Consider the following 25,328-nt stretch of genomic DNA (forward strand, 5'->3'; position numbering starts at 1 on the left):
GACTGATTGAAGATGTTTTGGAATATGGATTTCCCTCTGGATATGAGATCCTGGTACAACAGCCCTGTCTCCTTCAGCCCAATAGGGGAGAGGTGAGTGGGTGATGGAGGTGAGCGTGGGGAGGAGCGTCCCTTTCCAGAGAAAGGCCCTTTAATTGGGCTAAAACCCTGAGGCCGGGATCCCCCCTTCAGGGCAAGTGGAGAGCTGGACTCCATTATACACACACACACACACGGGCACACACACACACACACACACACACACACACTAAAGTTAACACCATCTCTTCTCCAAAAAAACACCCACTCAGTCTCAGTGAAGGCAGGCACACAAACACACACTCATACGCCAAAACCATCACTTGTCATTGGCCCAGCTGCTCCCTCTTCAAAGCTGTTGGCTTCTGGGTGGCCGTGGAGATGAGAGGAGAAAAGAGAAGTTCTCAAGAGCTGCAAGCCCCAGCCAAACGACAGCAAATATCATCCATGAATATTCGTCAGACTCATGCACAAGCTGAGCAGAAACCTTGAACACTCGGCCAATTAAATACTGGAGAAAATGTGACACAGAAGAAAGGAGTTTGGAAATCTACAGAGGTGTGTGTGTGTGTGTAAGTGTGTTTGTGTGTGTGTGTGTGTGTGTGCACGAAGGAGAAAGAGAGAATTATAGTATACATGGATTTGAATGGCAATTCTCATTCTCATCATTTCCCTCCTGTGTTCTCTATTTCTGTTGGCAGCGATAGAAGAAGTTTTAATATCTTTTACTAAAACAAAACTAGTCTTGCCATATGGTGAAAGTACTCCATTACGACTAAAAGTCCTTCAAAAGTTCACTTGAGTAAAAATATGTAGAGTGTGCTGTCATATATAGACTGGTGACAAATTAAAGGACAAACTGGTACAGGTCTGAATGCTTGACCCCTACAATGAGGGCATCTGGTGGCTCTGTTATGCTTTGTGGGACATTTTGCTGGCATGGTTTGTCCCCTTAGAGTTGTTCTGAGTCATCACCTTTATCCTATGATGAAACACTTCTATCCTGATGGGAGTGGTCTCTTCCAGGATGGCAATGCCCCCATCCGTAGTGCACGAGGGGTCACTAATGAGTATGAAAATGCTGTGAATCATAAGCTATGTCCTTTGCAGTCACCAGATCTCAACCCAATTGAACACCTATTGGATATTTTGGACTGACATGTTAGACAGCACTCTCCACCACCATCATCAAAACACCAAATAAGGGAATATCTTTTGGAAGAATGGTGTTCATCCCTCCAGTAGAGTTCCAGAGACTTGTAGAATCAATGCCAAGGCACATTGAAGCCGTTCTGGCGGCACATGGTGGCCTGACACCTTACTAAGAAACTTTTATTTTGGTTTTTCCTTTAATTTGTCACTCGTCTGTAGGTCATGCATTTGGGCTCAAGAGGGAGTGATATTAACTTCCTGAGGAAATGGAAAGAGGCTTTCTGGATTTATAATCTCAATAGCTTGAGAGAACATTCAACAGTTATTTTTTTATTGAAAGAGAGTTTTGTAGTTTTTTGTGCTTTTAATCCTTATTTCTGTGACTGTTTGTGTGATAGTTTGTACTGTTGTAACAATTTCTTCTGTGCTTTTTGACATTTCTCTGTTTGAGGTACAGTACAACATCTTTTAGAGGCTTTTAGAGGTCAACTATGTGTCTATTCATTGGATAACTGATAAAGACTCAGCCTACTTGTGGTGTGTGAGTGCAGGCTTTTAACCATTCTGTAAAACACCCTGAAGAAGACCCAAATGTGTTGAATAACTCCAAGTCTCTCGGAGCAAGTCAATTACTGTTACTGAGTTATTTTTTACACTTAAGTCAAAGTAAAGTAAATGTTCTTTGTCACTTTCCCTCACTGTGTGTTGATGTGTGTCAAATGTACTTACTGTAATATTTTTGTCCTTGCGTTTGTGTGGTTGAGAGTTTATGTGGGTGTACAGATTGTTTCCATCAGAACTTGTTCTTCACATGAAGGAAAAATGCCTTTGAAAACTGCATTTAGACCATTTGATTCTATTTGTATCTTCATATGCATAACCACATGTGATCTGTCGGTCTCTCTTACCTTGTTGCCGTTGTTGAGGCTCATGCTGCTTAGAGCGGACAGTTTGGCCTCCAGACTATGGTGTCCCGGCTGCTGCTGCTGCTGTTGGTGGAGCTGCTCCCTCTGGATCTGCTCCCTCATGCTCCTGGCCTCTTGGATGGCCTTCATCACCGCGTCCTGGTCCCCGAACAGCGCTGTGGAGTTCAGGCTGGAGAGGATGTCTGTGGGAGGAGGACGGGATAGGAAAGAAAAATCACTTTGACTGGAAAGCAAAGTTTCAGAAAAGCTCTGTATACCACCGTAGTCAAACAGTTTTACAAAAAGTTCAACATGTACTGTTATTCTCCGAGTGTGACAGTCCAAAACAGTTTATCTGAAATAGACATTATTTTTCTAGTATTTTTTTATTTGCCTGTTTCAGCCAACCAAAAGATTTTGAGTCAGATGCTACAACCGCTAACCAAAGAACCCTTGAAGAAACCTGTTTCCTGTGTGTATTGTGGTGAGTGTGTGTGATTTCATGCTGCTCCTTCACAAACAGTAAGTTTTGAAAACAAAAGACAAGTGCTGAAACCCAAAACTTCATAATACAAATGGCTATTAAATACTATTGAAACATCTGTATGAAAAATGGGAATTTCTTCTCATGTCTTATGGGGGCCAAATGTTGCTTAAGTTGTTTTCCAATCCTCTTGTGACTAAACACGAGGGAACCTCCTCCTCCTTGTTTATGCTCTGTGCTTCACACGTCTGATGCACATTTGAAGAATAAGAGAAGAAAAAAAAAAAATAAAAGGATGCAAAGTTTCCGTCGCCCTCCTCGTTTAATTAGCAGACAAGTAGGAAGCACTGTATGCTTGGGTGGCCGTTAAAATGGGCAAAAAATAACTTTGCAGGGAACACAAGCGTTACGTCCTCAAAGCCACTCCAGAGGAGCTGGTGAAATTGTTTTCTGGGGGGATATAATGAGAGGGTTTAGATTGGCCTTAATAACAGATAGCAGAGGTAGGGGCATAAAAGGTCTAGCGCGGGCAGACAATGATGTGAGGAAGCTCTTAAAAACCAAATAACGTGTGCTGGGTTTCACTGCTTCCGCTGCCGGGGTTTTCATTGGGGCTAAATACAGGGCTTTGGCCTCCTGTAAAACACAAATACACACACACAGGTCTCCTCTTGGGGTTGAGGTGTCTGCAGTCTATCAGGCGCATTTGACGCTGCTTGATTTGTCTGTGTGTGGCGGGGAGGAGGGAGGTGTTTGGGTGGGAGATGTTTTTGTTTTTCCAGTTGAAGGGAAGGCACAGCTTTATACTCTGTAGATGTACAGTACAGATGTGAACAATACAGTGGTGTATGAGTGTTTGTTTGTGTGCGAGAGCATGTATGTGTAGAGTACGTCAGTGTTTCCCCCCCAAATTTTTTCCTTGGCATAGCGAAGCAGCATTTAGACTACGTGATTCTTATTGAACATGTCAGTAGAGCCAATGCTGATCTACTTCTTTTAGGCTGCTAGGCAGGGTGGCCCGTTCTGTCTGCCCAGTGGTAAAGGAAACACTGGTGTTACAGTGTATGTATGTGTTTATTACCCACCCAGAGAAGTGTTCCTGCCCATGGTAGGGATCGGGCTGGGGATGCGGCCCTTGCCCATGCCAGTAGGGCTGGTCTTGTTTCCGGAGAACAGACTCTGTGTCGGGGACGTCGGGGAGCGGAGAGGCTCAGCTGTCTTGGGTCTGGCTGAGAGGTTTAATGGCTGTGTGGATCCTTCCTCCTGTTGGTAGAACAGACACAACAGTGTTTAAAGGAAACGTTTTTTGCTTATGATCCCTTAATACAAAGCAAAATCTATTCCTTGTCACAGAAATAATTTTTAAAGGCCTCAGTATACAATACAGTATATCACTGTATATCAAGAAGCAAATATTAGAGACAGTCCAACAAATACACTTAATTTTCTGGGGCAGGATTTTGGTTTTTTGTTTTCTTATTTCCTCTGTAATCTTTTTACAATCTCATATATTCATGTTGTGACCCCTGGTTGGGGTTCAGGATCCCTCAGGCTGGGAACTACTGGTTTAAAGCAATACTCCACCCAGAGGTGTCAAACACCTCCTCCTGTAGGCTTGAAAAGTGGTTGTTTAATGACATTCCTCATCACTGTAAGTGAGCACAGCACCTTTGGTTAGATAAAGCCTGTTAGTTACAATGAATTTCAATGGTGACCTGTTTTCATTTAAAAAAAAAAAAAACGTCCACAGAAACTTCTCAAATCAATCTTACAGCATAATCCACCTCTCTGTCTGTTCATATGCGAAGTATTCTCAAAACAAATATTTTGGCAATTTATGACTCAACAAGATACTTGCAGAGGAGATTCAGAGCTGTGGACTTTCCAATAGGGTGAGATAAACGTTGTGTATTTAGTCGTATTTTCCAAAAACTATAAGTGTTTGGAACATATTGAGCATAAGCAAGACCAGCAAAGAAATGGGTTATGCAGAAGGATGTTTCTAGACGTGTACTTTTTTTTTCATCTGCAGTGAAAATGGGTCACTATAATTGACTGAATTCAAGCCGACCGCAACTGCTGATTTCTGATCAGTCATCCCTGTCAGGTTTTTGCTCTTCAATAAAAGAATTCCATCGCTAACCTCCGTGAACCTGGCAGAAAAACAAAGCTGGAGTCACTGTGCATCTTCTTATCTAAACAATGGCACCTTTGTTCATGTGATTCCTCTATTTCTAATCAAAGGTTCATGACCACATTGATCCCCATAAAGAATCCCTGGAAAAGGAAAAGTAGTGACAAGAAGAAAAGGTCCACACGTCAACACGGCCTGAATGCAGCTCTTGTGTTGGCAACAAGCGCTTAATGAACGTGGATCTAATTTGGAGCCGAGCTTCAGCTGAGGGAAGTGTTGAGAAGGGAAGGAGTTTAGGGTGAGCTAGGTGGGGGAAGGGGGGTGGGAGGGGGGGTGGGGTAGGCTGCGGGTGGCATGCCAGAGTGGGGGAGGGAGGGAGGGAGGGTTGCGGGGTTAGCGGAGGGTGGGGAGTTTGGAGGGCACAGCACTACTGTTTGAGTGCGGTGAGCTCTGACGCCGGTCTATTGTGACGCCGGTTGCAGCTGTGCCCCACACACACACATGGCTTCCATTACTGCCTCGTCGTTGAGTAAAGATGAGGCGTACGCTCTCTCCAGTGAAGAGGTCTGGGCTCATGCCAAACAGCAGCCAGCGCCAGTGTCAGTTTGTGTGTGTGCGTGTGTATCCGTGTGTGACTTTTAAATAAGCTGTTTCTAATTGACAAAAAAGAGCACAGGGCCATGTGCAGATCCCAGTTTCAACAACTTCCAAATTTCCAGTGTTTAACTTTTACTTGCAGAGTTATCATCATTATTATTCTTGTGTGTTTTCCTATCGTACATATTAGCAATAATACAAACAATAAACCATACTGATGTTGCTTTCTTTCCCCTACATATCCTTTTTATATTTATCTAATAGGATATAGTCTAATTTTCTCCATGGTTATCTTTTCTGACTATTTGTCTCTGCATTGCCCCGTGTGCCGTTTTCCAGAATCATTTGCACCGACGGACTCACCTTAATCTGAGTGACAGGACTGGATGCTCTCTTCTCGCTCTTCAGGGCAGAGGGGGAAAGGGGACCGGAGGAGTTGGGAGCCTGCGGGAGAGGAGCCATCTTGGATCCTGGTGAGATCTGCATGCTTGCCAGCTGGGCGGCATACAGCTGCTGCAAAAAGAGAAGAAACCAGCAAAACCGACAGGCTATTAACATCGCTCGCCAGCAGCTAGTCAGTGGTTTTCTTCTTTCATTCTCTCTCCTCTTTCTCCTGTTCCCCCCCCTACTCCCTCCCCCCCACACACCCTTGATCCTGTTGTGTTTTTCTGCTGTACCCCTCCCTGGTACTGCTTGCGTCCTCTGAGGTTTGATGGGTGTGTGTCTGAGCCAAACACACACAGACCTCTTAAGGAAACAGATGTGCATGTACACACACCTAGATCTTGAAGTTGACAGAAGTGTCCCACACAAATGGAAGATTTGTTTGAGGGGGTGAATATATATCAGGGAGGCCAGCAAAACATTTTTACTTTAAATTATCTACAATCCATCTCTGACAGTTATTCTTTCAACAGATGCTGGGAGCAGCTTGTATATCAATTTACATCCAGAAATAAATCCAGACAATAGCTAAAGCAACCTTTGAATGCTTTGCTTGAAGTTTCATGTTAACTATCTTTCTGAATACTTATGATTTGGTTCTGTAAGTAATGAAATAAGCTTTTTTAGACAATGCCCAGCTCAGTATTACAAACAATAAAAGGCTGGTCTCCCTTATTTTTTGAAAAACAATGTGAACCACACTGGAAACAAACCACATAGTCCTATTGTTATCCTGATTATTTAACCTTTTTAAACTCTTGGCTTTCACAGCAGAGCTGTAATTTTAAATGGTAATAGTTCAAATCAAACCAAATCAGTATTATAAACATAACTTTAAGGGTCTCGAAAACACTTAAAACTATTCTTGTCACAAATGGTGAGTCCTTGCATCAAATATTCAGACAAATGTTTCCTCCTTAACCTAAATCCAAAACAAAGACGATAGTGGACAATGATGTTTAAGTAGGTGTAGTCATACTGCAATTATATCTTTGGCAAGTGAGTCAATTGAAAAACCTTAGAAAATGGCGTAAAAACAATAGAAAACTAAAAAAAGACTCGGAAAACTATAACCATCAGCCTTCAGGGTTGGACGAAAACATTAAATGTAGCAAAAAAAAACTGTACAGATTTTCCATCCAAGGTACTTAACAAAAATCAAAGAGTCAAATACTCGGTCCGCAGTCCAGGGTCTTCTGAATCAAAGCTAGCTGGCCAGACAAACCGCTGCCTGAAACCACTGTCAACCCCTGTCTAAATGCATTGGAGTGTGAGTGCTGGAGTATCAAAGAGCCTGTCCTCAGGAAAACCACCCAGACGTGGCTGGCCTTCACTGAGTCTCCCTCCTCTCTCTCTTTCTTCTCTGCTTTCAAGCTTTCCTCTCATTTTTCATTACTCTCACCTCATCTATACTCTCCTGCTCCTTCTATGTTTGTCTTTCTTTTGTCCTGCTCTCTTTTGATCTCCCTCCGACTTTTTCCCTTTTCCTCTCGTCTCTTAGTCTCGTTCCAAAACCATTCTTCATATCTTCTCCCCCATCTCCATCCTCTTATCCATTTCTTTTTCTCTCTCTCTCTGTTTTCACTCTCTGCCCCTCAGCCTAAACGCCCCCCAGTGTTGTGAGATCTGATTTCCCTGTAGTCAAAACTGCAAAGCCTCCCGGGACCAGAGATCCAAAAGCAAAGAGAGCGCAATATAGAGAGAGAGAGAGCGAGGGCTGGAGAGAGGGAGCTGAGCTGCAGACACACGAGACCACCGTCGCTTCACCTCCGAAGCGCCAGGCTCAGCGGTCGGGGCCAGAGAAATTGGCTGGCCCTCTTTCCACTTCTCTCGGAGCGATATTAAACACAAACAGAAGGGGCCTCGCCGTTGAAACAAAGCCCTGATGTCACGCCGCTTATTTTCCTTGGAAGGCACCAGGAGCGATCGGGCCAACCCCTGGCGATATGAGATCCCCATAAGAATGTGCCTTGAATGGCTGGTGGTGAGGCCTCTCGCGTCAATCAAGCCGACCGCAGAGTTACTTCTGGTGATGCCTGATATTCTTACAGCTCTAAAGGGAGCTGGGGCTAGGGCAGACACACGAGTCTTTGAGGTAAAACACACAGTTAGGATCTCACACCCGCGCCTGCACTAACACACACACACACACCCACACACACACACACACACACACACACACACACACACACAAGTATTATGTGAAAGCACACCCACGGCTATTGTGCTGTTAGCAGCGATTCCGTCAGCAATTCCAAATAACACTAAGAAGAGAGAACTGTTGAACTAACAAAAAACAGAGAACGAGAGCTTTCACCCATTTTTTTCCTCCTTTCCTTTAAGACACTCGGAGATTGATTGGTGACTGGGGAAGCCAATGTGCAGCGTAAACAACCCCAACTAGAGCTCTCGCCGTTCAGTCAACCCCCAAGGGAAGACAATGCTGCAATCTCCTAAATTACAAATTGACAAAGAGAGCCTCAGACCTCGCCTCATCTGTCCAGACTATCTGACTGGCCTTTGAATGTTAGTGCTAATTTGACTGAAATCCAAGTGATTAGTCTGTCATTTTTGACCCTCATGATCATCAGCAGGTTTTGTGACAGCCTTGGCCTACTTTGGCGTAATCCTTAAGAAAGCAAAGAAGGTGATGTTGTTGTGGTTTGGGTGTGGGCAGAGCCGTCTGGACCGGTGTATTCTAGCAAGCTAACAGCCTCCTCCAGTGCTCAGAGTGGCCCTGTCCCATTATGACTGAGTGGAGAATCCCTTTAGCTGGCCTCTCTTAGTGTCGAGCTGCTATCGATCTCAGGAGGACACAAAACAAATGAGGTTTTGTCTTTTTCAGCAGGTTTGAAGGGGGAGGAGGAGGAGGAGGAGGGTGGGTGAAATGGATTGACTGCCACTGAGCTGGCCCACACAGAGGACGCAGTCTAAATATTGCACCGAGAGCGTTAGCCGTATCCAAGACAGTGAAAGAGATACACAGAGAGGCATGCTGCATAAAGACAACCATTATCTCCCTTCCAATTCTTTCTCATGGAACAGATGCTTAGTTTAGAAGTAAAAAATACAAAACTGATTGCCTTTCAATTATTATCCTCATTTTATGACAAAGGAACACACAATTCGGGCCAAATTTCTGTATATAAACAAATGGGAAACATTCCAAACTTTGGGGCACAAAACTTTGCTCTTCACCTTCGTCTGCATGCTTCGGACACAGAAAAAGAAATAGGCAGAACACAGAGACAGACAGCGAGAGATGTCTTATGATTTCAACAAGAATGTCTGCTAAGCAACTGTATTTCCCTCGCATTAGCCGTGCACAAAGGGAGCCTTTCTTCAGCAGGAATCCACTGTTTGTGAAGGGGTCTACTCCAAGGTTCTGGAAACAATTGGCCTGATCAAGTTCCCACGCCGATAGCACGACATTTGTGCTATCAAAATTGTTAAGTCAGGTGATGATGGGTCCAGTACAATAGGGCAGTTTTTTGCCAAATATCTCTCTTATCCCATTTTTGATTTGATTGGCTCTCTCTAACTAACTGAAACATGAAACAAAGGAAATTAAGTTTTATTGCTGTTACTTTCTGAACCTTTACTCTCCTCATTAGGAGAAGCAATGATGATTTTTGGGACATGTTAAACCTCTTGTTGCTTGTGCACGTTTCTTTTCACTGCCTGAGAAACACTCTTTCTACATGCTAGTTAATTCCCGCTTGACCATCAGTGCCAGCCAGCTGTCTTGAGGAGTGCTACAGGGCAGAACTTCGAAACATCTGGAGCAGTCTGGCTACAACATCTGTCCATCCTGTACTGAGCACAGATCTGGCATTAAACGGGGACCTTTACAGCATGATGCCAGCTGGTGTGTACTCCACTACAGTATGCTGCAGAGGAGATTGCTAAAGTAGAACTAATACGGTGTAATTGCATATTTATAATGCTTTTTTATAGGTTAATGCACAGTTTCACACACTGGAGTTAAGGCTATTGTGAAGCGGAGTGTAACTGAGACTAATAACTAAAAAACACTAAAAATTGCAGTGTGGACAATCATGTTGAGACATTACCAACACCTTTACAGCAGTGCCTTGTTTAAATCCCGGCAGACTGACTCACCAAAAGGCACAGTCATTTGCTAAATAAACAGCAATGGAAAGCACATTCTGTTGATTAATGATGATGATTAATGACTTGACAATTAATGCATGCAACTAGCAACATAAATTAGACTACACGTTTACCTCACCCCATAATGCACATTTCATATTGTATATAGGCCTACTGTAAGTGCCTGTCTGCTACATTTTTTAAATAATGCAACAGTGCATTTGGCTTCAGTTCAAACATCACCAACATGACAAGCAGCACACAGCAGAGAGTTAAAGGTTCAAAGCAACAGACAGTTTTCATGCATGATGAAGAAAAGTTGGGGGAAAAAAGTATGTTAGTAAGACTCTGAATAAAAAACATCCACTCACAAACATTGTGTGAAAACAGATTTTCACTGCTGTCGTTGTCCCTCACCTCCCAAAGGCAGAGCCCATAAAGAAAGCAGAGCCAGAGTTGAGAAAGAGAGAGAGCCACTGTGGCACTACAGCGTAACCACAATGGCTACATGCAGGCCAAAGGGCTTAAGATAGTGCAGGATGTAGAGAAATAAATCGCCTCTGTTCTTCTCATCAGTTTTGTTGTAAATCTATTATTCCTGAATCACATTAGTTCAGGGTTTCCTGCAGTATTCTGTAGCAAAAGCAGGCTACCTCATCATACAAGAACCTAATTGATCACAAGACGATGCACCAGACTCAACTCAGCGATCATTGATGGGTCACATCGTACGTTTGAGTCATAGTTATTACTCAAAGCAATGTGCTGTAATGCTGGAAAAAAGGTTTTTTCCTCAATTTGGGAAAAGTAAAGGCAAACAGCTCAGTTACTAATAAATTTCTTGGGGCTGCTCACATGCACAGCAGCAAGATACACCAAAAAGATGCAACCTGTATAGTACACGACACACGTCCGAACAGAATGCAGGGGTTAAAGTCATGTATTGATCCTGATTAATGAGAGAATGAACAACATTAGTACTTTTATTCACTTTGCAGGTGTTTTTATTCTGTCCATCCTGTATATACATATATCTGTACGATTAATTTGTTGCACTATAGTACAAAAAGTGCTACTGGCAATTTTTTTAAAAATAAAGATACATAACTAAACAAGTACATCTCATAAATCTCATCATGATTGCTTTTGGCGTAGGTATTGTTGTCAAAACAATGTCCAAACATGTGCTGGAAGCCAGCGCCTCCATCTCACAAAAATTCCTCAGATAATTACCCTTTTTTCTCTCATAAACATTTCCCCTACGCTCTCTGTCTTTCCTCCTTTTTCCCAGTCTCCTACTCGATTTCAGCCGACGCGGTGATGAGAAGCTTCCTCTTTCATTCAGGTTCCTCTCTTGCCTCTCATTCTCCTCGTCTCAGGCTGTGTTTAAATGCGAATGAGTTTGCATCTCCGACATCATTCATCCTCTTACCTCTCACTCACCGTACGGCTCTTTTGATCATTTCAAAGCCAGGAGTGGAGGATAGGCTGCGCCGAGGCTCCGATCCCCTCACAGCGCAGCACGACGCTTTGCTAAGTCAATAGCCGCTAATGAGGGCCTCGATAAGCGAAAACCACAATACAAATTGAAAAAACTGAGAAAAGGATTCCTGTAACATCCAAAAGCCATGCTATGGTAATGACTGACATGATGAAGCAATATTGTTTGCCGGTGAAAAACCTTTTGAGGGCTTTTGTTCTTTCTACTGATAGTAGGTACGGCAGGAGTGGTGGCGGGGTCGTGTTGTGAAATTCCAAACCGCCTTTAGGGAGTGCAGATTTCATTCTTCTTTTCTTTTTCTTGTTTCACTTTTTTCCTTAGCAAATATGTTCTATGATAACCATTATGAATAAGTGCTATTCTCAAACCACAGGTGTCAAGCAGCAATAAAATAGTTGATGAATTGCCTGGGCCAGGTGTTGTGCTGGTGGGGCGGAATTCCTCTGTGATTCATCATAACAGCTTTTGTCTGATACAGCTGACAGGCAGCAGATAAGCCGAACTAGCATGTTAGCGTCAGCCTACAGAGCTTCATCTTTAATCAATGCACCATGTTGTTTTATTGGGAAAAAAAGTTAACTTCTTTAAAACTTATTAGGAAATAAGCCTGAGTGTATTAATGCATTAATGAACTTATTTATGATGGCTATCACCTCTCATGCAAGATATTTACTTCCTCTTTGTTATTGCAGCCTCTTTTTTTTATTGCAGAGGTTTCTCTGAGGTAAAATCTACCAGACACTCACATATCACTTGGCCTCTTGCTCTCATAGGCAAAATAATAATAAGGTTTCACACTCCAGGTATAGACTGAACTCGTTATTGTGTTGTAAGACTCAGTGATGAATAGGGTGCATTAAAAAGCCACTTATTTTATGAAAATATGGCAAGTTTGTCTCCCACTTAAACTCAGAGTGAGGTTATAAGGAGTAGGAGTTTTGTTTAATTTTCCCAATGTTCCTTATCTTGGCAGTCTTTTCTATGTATGTACTCACCTCTGAACAAGTGTCTTTGGCTCTTGCTTGCTGGTTACACCCTCAGGATTAAAAAGGAACATGTACTTTCTCAGTGTATAAGCACCTCCTCACCATTATAGCTCAGTCTTTGCTCCTGCTACTGTTGCCGTGCTTCAGTTGTTTATTTAGTTGTGAAACACTCACTAGAGATAGCGTCATATTGTAGAAGCACTTCTTCAGTTCGCATTGTTTGCCTTTAACCAGACACAATCTCTCAAATCCTAAATTACGTGATGTTTTTAGCCTCCCAAAAAAACAAAAAAAAAACAGGAATAGTTGTTTCAGCAAGTGCTCCAAAAAGACATTTATATTTCCCTTCTAACAGCTGTAGGGAGGAAATCAGTGTGATGTCATTCGACAGCGACAAAGTTGAGTTTAACACCCTTACATAATGATCACTGTTCATTTTTCATCTCCAAGCATGATGTTTTTATAAAACATGACTATGATCATCTAACCACGTGGTTAAGACATTAAAGTCCCTTAATCTTAATGAAGTAGTAATTTTAACCAAAACCGTGGACTTTCCCCAAACTTAACCAAGTCATTTTTTTGCCTAAAGCTAACCAGACCTTAATCCTGCCATTGACACATCATAAAACATATTTATTTTTCAAAAGTACTTTGTAACAGTTTTGGAAGACACGGAGGAGTGAATGAACCAAATACGTATTTTATCGTTTAATTTGGAGGATTTGTTGCTATTAGGTTACGTTTCAGCAACTAATAATGTTTTGGTTTAGGTGAGGCAATTTGAGGTTTCAAGTCATGGCTAAATGTGCAAAAAAAAGTTGTTTTTAATGTCAAATATTTCCTGAGTGCAACGTTTTCATGAGTTCAGCACTTAACCTGGAACTGCTGCATATTTCCAACAACCACACACACCATCTGCAACACTTCACCACCACTCAGTGAAACACCCTTTTTCCTGGTGTTGTCTTCACTGTAGGAGCCTTTTGTAGTGGGGAAAACAACTCAACCCTTTTCCAAGCGTTGGTTCACCCATTACAAAAAAAAAAAATCATATTTTATGACTTAACCTCTTGTGGTGTCTAGCCACGCAGACAGTTTTGGTTTATTGTGCTGATTTTTGAAACGTCAGGTGACCAGGTGTTTCAGTCTTACCTGTAGTTGTAACGGGCTGAGTCCAGACGCCGCTGCAGCTGCCATTGTAGATGGAATGAACTGCATGGGGTAATTCTCACCTGTTGAAACAACCAAAACAACACATATTGTAGAGAGAGGTGGGGGGGGGGGGGCAAGTTACTGCACAAGAACTAACCTGCTCTTTACCTTCAGCCGGCCTCTGTCTCGCTCTTTGTCTCCAGCCTTGTTGCTCTCTTCCTCTCATGTTTTTATTAATGTCAGATGAAATACGAAGGGGTCACAAGTGTTTTATTCAAAGGTAATAGCACTCATTGTTGGTACACATGGGTGGTTGAGACCAAGGAGAGCAGAGTTCAAGTCCAGCGCTTGCTCATTGGGATGCACTCATAAATTCATATGAGTACCGTGTATAACCCCTACTGTTTGTCCCTAAAAGGCTTTCCATGTCCGAGCCTTTGTTGAAAACAGACCAAAGTCAAATAGAGAGTTCAATAATGGCTTTTTAATCCCTTTCTTCATTTCTGCCTCCCTTTGCAGTCTTATGGGAGTGCATGCTCACACAGTAGGAATACATGTGGATTATTCTATATGAAGTATGGAGGGTCGGTGCTGCACGGCGTCAGGCAAGCACCTGGAGGAATGCATGGAAGTGAGGAATGTGCGAAGGACAAGAAGAGAGGAAGAAAGCAGGTGGTGTCGAGAATCCTGCGCTAAAAAGACAGTGTACTTGAAGAAGTATGTGCGTCTTCAATTATGCTGCTCTGCCTGTTTGTACAAAATCCTTGTGGATTGCCAAAACATGCAACATGCACACATTCCTATAATTTTAAAGTGTGTTTTGGGGAATGCATTTTATTTTTCTGTCTGAATCATTCTTATGTGTACATTGTTGAATAAGTATGTACCAGGAGAGTGTGTGTGTGCTTGTGTGTGTGTGTGATTGTGTGTGTGTGTGTGTGAGAAAGTGTGAAATTCCATGTTGCAGATGTGTTGTGCAACTGACATGCTTTCAGCACGCCATAAAAGAGACATTCCAGTCCTCGCTGTGTCCAATGCATTGTTCCTGACGTGAACAAGCAGGGCTTGTAAATCTCTCCGCTCATTTCCAGAACATTCCTCACCTGACACACCTCATTAACATAGACTGGGATCCCAGTGTTTGTGTGCATGTGTGTGTATGTGTGTGTGTGTGAGACAGAGAGAGAGAGAGAATTGAATTGCATTGACAGAGACAGGGCAACCCGCTGTTTCTTTTTCAGAGGCTCAATTGACAAGAACTGTCAAAGTCATGGAGCTTTTGTTTGAGGGGGTGAATGTTTGCCCAGAAAACATTTCCTTAACACTAACCTGTGTGTAATCTATCTTGGGCAATTGTGTGTGTGTGTGTGTGTGTGTGTACCTGGCTTATAGGACATGCCCGGTGGGAAGAGGAAGCCTTGCTGTGCGGCTGCGGCAGCAGCCAGAGATCGCTGGTCGTGAGGAAACACTGGGATCATCAGGGGAGGCATGTGACCCTGGACCTGAGAGAGAGAGAGAGACACCCAGAGACATAGAGAGAGAGAGAGAGAGAGGGAGAGAAGGTGGGTGGATGGGCAGAAATAGTTTGAAGTCCTTAGATGACACATGTCACAAAAGGAGGAAACAGTGACTAAAAACACCTTGAACATACATGCAAACAACCACTCCTGTCAACACACACACACACACACACATACACACACACACACACACACATACCTCCAACACAAAAACATCTGCAACAACAGTAACTGAGAAGAAATGATGGAGGCAGAAAAAAGTTCTGAAGAAAAGTAGAATACCAATGAGAAAAATGGAGGGAAGAGAAGGAAGAGAGGAAGGACTGACATGAATGAGTGTAAGAAAAGAAAATTAAATAATGGAGGAAAGCAAAAGAGAGAAAAGAAAAGAGGTGAAAGAAAGGTGAAATGGAAAAGGAAGGAAAGAGAACGAAGGAGAGATAAAAAAAAGGGAAAAGAATGAAGAAAAGCAATTAAAGAGGACAGAAGACAGGATGAAAGAAAGAGGGCAAGATAATTAAGAACAAAAGACAGAAGTGAAAAGAAAAAATATCGTAAAAATGAAAGACAGAAAGAAAGAAAGAAAGAAAGATGAAAGGTAGAAAAAAAACTGGGTACAAAATTACAAGATATAAATGAAGTGAGAAACAGATTCGGTGAAAAACAAAAAAATAAATAAAACAGCATACACACACACACACACACACACACACACACACACACACACACACACACACACACACACACATACAGCTCATATAAACTCATAAACAAGAAACAGAACAAAACACACACACTCAGATTCAAATGATCAGTTGGGTCTGAACAACAAATAAAGACTTAAATTCTTGAAAGACAAGTGTAAAACTGTAAAACAAAATGCCTTTAAAACAACAGAGAGGCTAACAGCTGCCTTTCATGTCAGCTTGAAAGACTCTTAAAAAACTGTTGGTTCGACTGAGTTAAAGGCTCTGAGGGCTCGAACTGAAGAGAGCATATCAAAGATGAGCCTGCGGGAATCTATTAAGACTGGCTGTACTTAACCGCTGGACCGTCTCACTCTCTTCCCTTCCGTCTGTCCCTTTATCTCACCCTTATCTCTATTTACTTTCTTTTTTCTTTTTTTTTTTTGTCTGCCTTTCTTCATCGTTCGCCTCTTTACCCCCTCACGTGTCCTTTTTCCTCGTCTTCCTCTGCTCCTTTCTCTTTTCTTCTCACTTGTTAAGTTCCTCTCTCTCTCTCTCAAAGTTGCGAAATGCATTTTTTAAAAGATGGAATGCAAATAACTTTTTTTTTTTCGGTCGGAGCGAGAATGCCTCGTCAACACGTTCGATTTTTGCATCAGTCATATTTCATGCTCGCAAATAAAAAAATAAATAATCAGGAGTAGGGTGCGGTGCGAATTCTTATTTGAAAAAATGATGCCATTTTTGTTCAAGGTTTTCTAATTGATTTTCAAACCGATTACGACAAATTTCACAAAAATTGAGTTACTGTCTATGACAACCTCTTCTTCTCTTCCCTTTTTTCTCTCCTTCCTGTCCTTACATCTTTTTTTCTTCACTTTTTTGTTGTTCAGCTGCTCCTCTGTTTCTTCATTTGAGAATAAATCTCTCATCACGACTGAGAGTCTGTTATATTTTTCTTTTTCTTTTCTTATGTTTTTTGCTTTTTGTCCCATCCTGCTTCCCTTTTTCTACTTTCTCCTGAGCTAGATCTCTGTTTTCTGTTGATCACCCTAATTTCTCATCTTCAAAATTTTACTCTCCATCAATTTCTTATTCCTACTCCTTCTCATCTCACATCTCCTCTTCAACCTCGTCCTGTTTTTGTCTCCCATCTCTTCCTCTTAACTGTTACTCCTCGAGAGGAATGCTTGTTGACACCCCTCCCTTCTTCCCTCCTTACCTCCGTTCAATGCCATCTACCGCCATTCATCTCCTTTACTACCAATTCATTAACCACACTGCCCCCCCACCTCCTCTGCTCCCCCTGTCCTCCTGGGACAGTTCATCATTAGTGCCCAAATTTACGCAATCAGCATGTTGTGTGTGGTTACAGTATTTCTCTGCGTTTGTACTGTGCAGATACGTTGTTGAATTAGTTGAATAAGATTAGCGTCCGCTGGGATGTTTATGGTGTGTGGGGAGGGTTAAAGGGGTTGTGGTAGAGAAGCTCAAAGAGCATGGCTAAGGAGAGAGAGAGAGAGAGAGAGAGAGAGAGAGAGAGATATGTGTGTGTGTATGTTTTCAACTGTGCTGAAAGGATTCGTTAATTAATCAAGTTGATTAACATATAATTAATGAACAACATTTTTTTTTAAAAATATAAATTAACCGTTTAAAGCATTTAGCAAGCAAAAATCCTCTGGTTGGTTTCAGCCTCTCAGATGTGGTTTTATCTGTTTATGTGACTGTAAATTAAATGAAGCAATTTGAAAATGTCACCTTGTGTTCTGGTAACTTGTGACGGACTTTCATTGCAAATTTGTGACACTTGATTATTGAAACAATTAATCAATTGATAAAAAAAAAAACTCTAATAAAATGTCTTGATTATGCTCAATAAAAAAACATAATTGAATGTCTTAATGCCGACTCTTTTTTATTTGTCATTCATGCTATATCTTCTGTAATTACAGCATGTTTAAGGTTAGACTACTATGATTATATATTTCAGAAAGCCAATATAACTTTTTCATCTGAGACAGGATGCAAATCCTGTTTTCTCGCATCATTTACTGCCCTGACTTCCACAGTTTTACTTTTCATGTGCACCATTAATTACACCTATAAATCATGTAACTGCTGTCGGGAGAGAATGTATTTTGTGAAATTAATTTTAACTTTTAAAATTAGAATTAGCTCGTGGCTGAGAAATGAAAGCAGTCAATTAAAGGTCCTCAAAAGGAAAGTTTGTGCGTGTGTGTACCTATGGGTTTGTAGCCTTGTAGTTTTATCTTTGCAACGACTTATTTAAGTTTTAGACCTTGACAGTCAGGACAGTTTGGGAAATTTGAGGATATATAGGCTGGTGTTTACTTCCTCAAGGGGCTGTTTACAGTTTGAGGGTATATGGTCAAGGTACAGCGCACGTGTCTGCCACAACAGGCATCAAACATCTGTATTATCACAGTTCGGTTCAGCATTGTTCGATACGCCTGCACTTACATGTGTTCATCACCTGACCAGTTCTTCAGACGACGCTGTTTAGATCACACTCCTAAAAAGCCAGATAGCTGGGAGGCCCTCATCTCATCACACACACACACACACACACACACACACAAACATACTGGAAGTTCAGGGTGATTTTGGGGCATTCCCATACACACACACACACACACACACACACACACACACACACACACACACACGCAGACAAGCGGTCCGACGTCTTGTGACGCGCAATAAAGAGAATGAAGAGAGAAGAAAAACTAGTCTGTGTGTCCAAATGGCGAAGAAGAAGAGAGAAGGTGGGGAGGAGGGGCGTTGTGGAGGTTATAGAGTGGGACAAAATGCTCCCATTCATTGTATTCCTCTGGGAACACTGGGACTGACTGGGGCTGCTTCACTAGCGCAAACACACAAAGATCTCCTTTTACCAAGGGGAGGGGGGGCGCTGGATGAATGGACTGGGGAAGGTGGTGCTGCGGGGGCCCCCGCTCTGCTCAGCCCCTAAGAAAACACAAGGCCCCCTTCCTCTAACTGCCCACCAGACACACCGACATACACACCTAGGCACAAGGAACATGTGTACACGCGCAGACACACACTCAGAATTAATGGTCCTCTTGTGTACGGGCAGCAGGGTTAGGGGGCAATGAGTACGTATGCGGTGTGTCTGTATGGTGATGTGTTTGAGATGGAGAGAAGAGAAAGAAAGAAATGGCAGACGTCTGTTCGTACAATCGGCAGGTATGCACACATGTGGATGTTAAAGAGTGTGTACCTTGATTTTGACCTTTGCTTCACTTGATATAACAATTAGCAGTTTAATACAGTTAGATATCTGTTTCTGTGTTTTATGCATAAAATAACGGAGATCTGTACAACAGTAGCAACAGTCGTCATGGCCAAACTAAAGAATAAAGTGCCCAATTACATAAATGAAATTCAAAACTTAAGAGTACTGGTTACTTTGCCTCATTATTCCAACAGTACTCTAATCAACATGTCATCTGTCTCTTCCTCCTCCTCGTTCACTTTGTCACACTTTACTGTCGGCTTAAAAAAATATATATCAATCACAAAAATGACTGTGTTTGTTTAACAGCAGTAAATGTTTGTTTCTGTGTCCAAGACCTGTGAAGATTTTCTTAGAAAGTTGTCACATTTGCACTGCTTATGAAAAACTGCAAGTAATCACTGTATATTTACTTATGTAAAATACCACAGTATTATAAAATAGTGTCCCACTAAGCAACATAATGCAATTTGACATTAGCATTGAATCAAATCATTTATTATAATGTGAACGGGACACCACTGCCAACACAACTGGGAGTTAACATCCACTGTGAAGCTCTGCTACCATTTTGGCTCATTGTTATGGTTCCTGAATTCTGCATATGCAAGAACTGTAGACACCTGTCCCTGCAAACAAGCTCAGACAAGCATCGAGTATGCTACCTGCTCAGCTTGAAACAGCAGTGAGATAAAGTAAAACATTACCGAAAAATGTGTAAAGTAGCAACTGAAGAAAATATCCAGCTAGCTAAATATACAGCTATTTTTCTTGGACTGCTCATGAGACCAGAAACATGACTTGAATGGGATGTTCACGTTGCTCTGTGTATGTTATGTATAAGAAGTAATTGGAGGCTAATGTGAGCCATTGAGTTTGTTTTAGTGTCTCTTTTCCCTCTAGTGGTCAAAAACTATTTAATGCAGCTTTAAGAACCCGATGTAGACCCACAAATAATTAGACTGCTCCATTTATTCTTTCGTGTGTGCACAATGAACACACTACAATTGATTTTAATTGAGGCACACAGAATTACTTTATGCTTATAGCATTTTTCTATACACTAACACGCAGGTTAATATACTGGAATGAGGGCCATTGTAAAGACAAGAGTTAGCCATTCTCCATAGATGGTGAGTTTAATCGATGTTATGGACCTTCCATGGCTTTCCGAGTCATTGTGTCTGAAGCTATATGTGCTGATGTAGGAGCCGCCTTTCTATCTAACAGCTATCTGCCTGCTCCATTAGTTCTTATGCATGTGTGTGAGTGTGTATGTATATGTGGGGATTATTGCAATTGTTTGTCTTAACACAGGTTCCACTACCCCGTCTATTGTGAACCTCAGCTAACGTCGGCTCTTTATTAACAAGACAAAAGGCTTTGACTCAGTAAAAGTGATGAAATAAGGGAAGTACAGAAGAGAGGAAGATATAGTGCAACACTTGAGGTATTTTAAATCTGTCATGACTATGATTAAGTGCACAACATTATTCTTGCCTATTAACATTTGAAACTCATTTAGCTGTCATACACTGCCAGTAGTGTGTCGAAAGCTCTAATAAATATTGGTCAAAACGATATCTTCACTTTAAATCAGAACGTAAACAGCAGTGCGAGCCAACGGCGTTTCGACAGGGGGCAGCACGCTGTAATTATGGAAGAGGCTGCTGATTACACACAAGGAAAATAATAGAACAGGATGAAATTAAAAAGTAAAAACAATAAGAAAACAACACTTTGGGGGACAAGAACTCAAAGAAGAGAAGAGGAGGGCAGGAGAAGGAGGAGACAGAGGAGTTATAAATGAAGAACAGAGAGAGGGAGGAGGAGGAGGAGGAGGAGTGCGGCTTTGCAGTCATTAATTAGCCCGTTAGCTAGGGCCCGGGCGGTGCGGTTAGGGCCTGTGCCTTTGTGGGCCCGAAGGAAATGGGCCACATATGAGAGCCATTATAGGAACTGACTTAACAAAGACACATGCCTGTCAGCCACCAGGCTGGGCTGGGCCGCTCTGCCTACGGCACACAAAGGGCCCACCACCAATGTGTGTGTGTGCAAGCCAATGTGCGTAAATCGTCCTGTGTGTATTTGTGCTTGTGCTTTTTGTGCAAGTGTATTATTTGTGTTTATCAGTGTACGTATGAACTGTCCACATGTGTGTGTCTATGCATTAATGTCAATTGTCTCTACTTTAACTTAATATCAGACGCTGTTCTTCATGTGTAAATAGATATATCTGTGTGTACTTGCATGCATGTATAAAGGCCACAGTTATATGTATTTATCTACATTGTTCAATGTTTTGTTCAATCATTTCTTAATGGGTTTGTGTGTGCGCATGTTTGTGTGTATGTGAGCGTGTAACCATATCTATCAGAGTGGGGCCTTCGGAAGCGTTTCTTTAACCCGTGGACATCCCCCGCTGGCTCTCCACACCATTTAAAACCACATGACAGGAAACCTGGGTCACTTTGAACTACACATTCCCCCCACAACACTGCACCGTACTCGCTGACAAACACGCTGACACCATCCACGGACAGGATGGAAAGAAGGAACGAAGACTTTCAGAGATGGAAAAATGAGCTGAAAACAATTCCCTTCTGGCTTCTCCTCGTCTCCATCCATAAATCAGACGCAGATATGACTCATTTTCTCAAATTTTAATGCTGATCTGTAAAGCTTGTAAAATTTATGATAAATCATAAAATGAATGCTAACAAGTCACTGATAGTCGGTTAACTTTATTAGCAGTGATGATGCAACAGATAGCATGTGTACACTGAATAATGCACATCAGAGGGTTGTAAATATTACACTTTTCTAGCAAAAACCCTTTTCGGTTTCTTATTTTTTCCATCTGGACAACATTTAATGTTTCAAATTAAGATATGAACAACAACCGGCACTTCTAAAAAGTGGTTTTACCACACTGAGGCCTATTCTTTTCAGCTGAAACAGTAGCATTTGGTCAGCTCCTCAGAGTATTGGCCTGAGAGGAGCTCAGGTCTGGATTTGATAAGTGGAAACAGACCGGTGCAGCGCTGCCTGTGTGTTTAAGGCCAACACACATCCGACACAGCGTAAACAGCCCGTACCCCAGTGACTAAGCCCTGGAGCTTAGCCATAATAATTCTAAACCTCTGTACAGTAGATAGACCATATGCTCCACTAAACTCGGTTTGTTAGCCAAGAAATGCTTTTGTTTTAAAAATAACTTGAATAACAAGAAGTTGCTGCACACACAGCTGTGATGCATATTTAGCAATTTTTCAGTGAAAGAATTTTTTTGTTTGGTGTTTGTGCATTAATTCCTGTACATTCAGAAACTTTGGTCATTTTGAATTAAATGGGATGTAGTAAACGAGATACAGAAGAATACGTTTTACCTGAATTTACAGCAGATGCTTCTGAAGCTCGACATGATAACATGCTGCTCTCAAGAGCTATTTTCTGCATATCCCTTCATCCTCAAAACCAAACATGACACAGTATCCATGCTTCACAGCATGGAAGAGGATCCGAGTAGGAGCTGGTTTTTATGGTCTCGCTCTCCCCCGGGGCTCAGAGGCCTAATGAAGTCCGATCCGAGCTTTATTAAGAACCAAGGGTGGGGCCTCATAATAAAAAAAAGAAGAAGAAGAAGAAGAAGAAGGAAAAAAAACAAGCCCTCGTTAACTACATCACACCTCCGGAGCGCAGGGAGATCCAAAGCTCAGGACCGATGGGGGGTAAACGGGCTACGGGATGAGAATGAAGCGGTCACAGCAGCAGGTTGATTCAGATTGTCTTACAAGCCGATTTAATTCAGCAGCAGTCCAACCACTTAAAAAAAATAAGCTGTCAAAATACTAGCTGGCTTACATCCCACATGGCTATCAGCCACAGAGTACAAATTTACCAGCATTTGGCTCGCAGCTGGGGGTAATTTCTTGGTGAATATGAATGTATATACAGTGCACGGATCATGAATCTCAAGGCATCAAGTGGGACGATGAAGGAATGAGAAAAGGGAAAAGAAATCAAGGAGGACAAATAAAAAGTGTGAATGAAACCGCAATTGTTTTTTATCTGCATGTGTCCGTCCATCGGAAAAAGATATCTTGTTTATGTCTCCTTTTTCTGGTGAAGCGAATATTGTTTGTTTGTTTGTTTTTTCATTTCATTGTTATGGGCTCAATTTATGAAAACTGCAAAACGAGTAGATAAAAGAAACTGCAGAGCTGAGAAGGAAAAGTGTATGTGTAAAGCCAAAGTAAAGCATTTGATTGAAACAGACAGAGAGAGCAGTGCATGTAGGGGTGAAAAGAGGAAACACATGTTGATAAATAGACAATTGAGAGAGAGAGAGAAAGAGTAGGAGGAAGCCTAGAGGACCGGAGACATCGATCGCTGAGTGATCAATACAACAGTAAATGATCCAGCCATAACCAGGGTAATTACAGGGTCACCGTTGTGTGTTTCTGTGTGTGGCAGTGAGTGTGTATCTGTACGCCTTTGTATGAATGTAAGACCGGTGTGGTGTAAGCGTCATGCCTCTCAATAGCAGGCAAAGCACAAAAGAAAAGGTCACGACCTCTCGTGTTATTGCCGTTTTCCAATCGCAAATTACTCGATAATAATGGAACTGGAAGAAAATGGACACTTAGATCATCCAGACAGAAGACAAACTGGGAAATGAGAATGTCTTCACGGCTGTGGACACACCGAAGAAGAGACTATGGGAGGGGAGTCTGCGGAGGGCGGGAGGAGTCAGCTTAAAATGTGAGAAATGAAAGAAAGATGTGTATGTGTTTATGTGAGTGTGTTTAGGATGAAAATGTGTGTGTGTGTGAGTCTGCCTACTAACCTGGATCTGTTGTTGGAGAATGTTTATCTTGTGCTGCTGCTGCAGGAGCTGCTGCTGTTGTCTGGCAATCTGCACACACACACACACACACACACACACACACACACACACACACACACACACACACACACACACACAAATAGAGAGAAAATGAGAATTAATGAGACAATAATCTTCTATAATTCTGAGATGATGAAGAATGAGTATGGCTCATTAAGTTTTGTTTATTAGATTAAAAATCTGTAAATGTGTTGTTTTGTTTTCATTTAAAAAAAAAAAGAGAGAAATTCTGTAGCACAAAAATCTGATTATTCAAAGGAAGGGTGCCTGCAAACTGAAAATGCATGCTATGTCATTCAAATCTTTATTTAAATAATGGTTTCAACATTAAAACTTTATCAGGTATGCCCCACATGTAACAAGAAGGTTGCTGCAGTATCTATACGATGAGAAGAGACACTTTGGCTCAAGCAGAATCACGATGCCACATTTTAAAAACTACATTTGAACTTATTGCTGAAGAGACTGTCCCTGACACAACAGATCAATACAGACTAAACACTGTGGGACACTGTGCACAACACCACAGGAAACCATTAGGAACGCTTACACTGCTCAAAATACCTAGATTTTAAAAGTGATATTGCGTGTGACTGGTGTAAAGATGGGCTGTAATGCGACAGAGGATAAAGTATTGCCTTCCTCAGCCACCTGTGGAGGCGGGGCACTCAGTTGCGGTCCTGGATGTTTTGATGCCACAGGGGAACTTCTCCTTGTATTGTAAGCTTAAATGTTTTTTTTTATTTGTTGGCCTCGGTTTGAAAGTTGTATACTTGTTGGAGCCAATTAGGGGAGATGGCAGCAGTTCACAAGGTGATACCGCTTGATGATCAAAACCTAAAGGGGACTGTCAAGACACCAAGAAAGTTTAATATAGTCTCCTGATATGGTCACCTTACACTATGATTTCCATGTCAGAGCTCAAAATACTCCACTCAGCTGTCATCTATGTGCTGTGCTGTAGTGTCATCAGGTATTGCACTTTCATTATTTGTATAAACTCTGATCTAATCTGTGGTAAACAGCATGTTAATGCCACAAGAAAGAACTTTTAGATGCATTGGGGCATAAAATCTGGATAAAAATCAGTTCCAACTGATCTGTTTTTATTAACAACTGGGTAATTTTTGGGTGAACATTGATAAAACAGAAATGATTGAGAGAGCAAGAAAAACAAGAAGATAATGTGAAAAGACTCTATCAATGAAGAGAAAAAATGTTAAAGGATGTGTGGAGAAACAAGTTAGCGGTCATGCTGCGTTGAAGATCGAGATCAGGACATATCTGACCTCCAGATGCAGCGGGGAAAAGTGTGGCGACCTTAGCCGTAACGGTCAAAAATGTCTCGAATGCAGTACAGCAAATCAGGAAAGAGGTAGCGGTGAGTTACATGTCTGTTTGACCTCAGATTACAATCTCCAACC

General features: G+C 41.8%; 1 protein-coding gene across 4 annotated transcripts in view; it reads right to left on the reverse strand.

The window, feature by feature from the left end:
• The window catches only part of LOC121897969 (transcription factor SOX-6-like), a 115,127-nt gene that overhangs the window by 15,388 nt on the left and 74,411 nt on the right, over positions 1–25,328 (reverse strand). For all 4 annotated transcript variants that reach the window (XM_042412802.1, XM_042412801.1, XM_042412803.1 and 1 more), the window contains 6 exons: positions 23,845–23,913; positions 14,891–15,011; positions 13,510–13,589; positions 5,674–5,823; positions 3,665–3,842; positions 2,099–2,298 (listed from right to left, as the gene is read on the reverse strand). In XM_042412802.1, the coding sequence (XP_042268736.1) occupies positions 2,099–2,298; positions 3,665–3,842; positions 5,674–5,823; positions 13,510–13,589; positions 14,891–15,011; positions 23,845–23,913 (798 nt within the window). The remainder of the gene's footprint in view (positions 1–2,098; positions 2,299–3,664; positions 3,843–5,673; positions 5,824–13,509; positions 13,590–14,890; positions 15,012–23,844; positions 23,914–25,328) is intronic.

This window comes from Thunnus maccoyii, chromosome 5 (assembly GCF_910596095.1).
Source record: "Thunnus maccoyii chromosome 5, fThuMac1.1, whole genome shotgun sequence".
NCBI lineage: Eukaryota > Metazoa > Chordata > Actinopteri > Scombriformes > Scombridae > Thunnus > Thunnus maccoyii.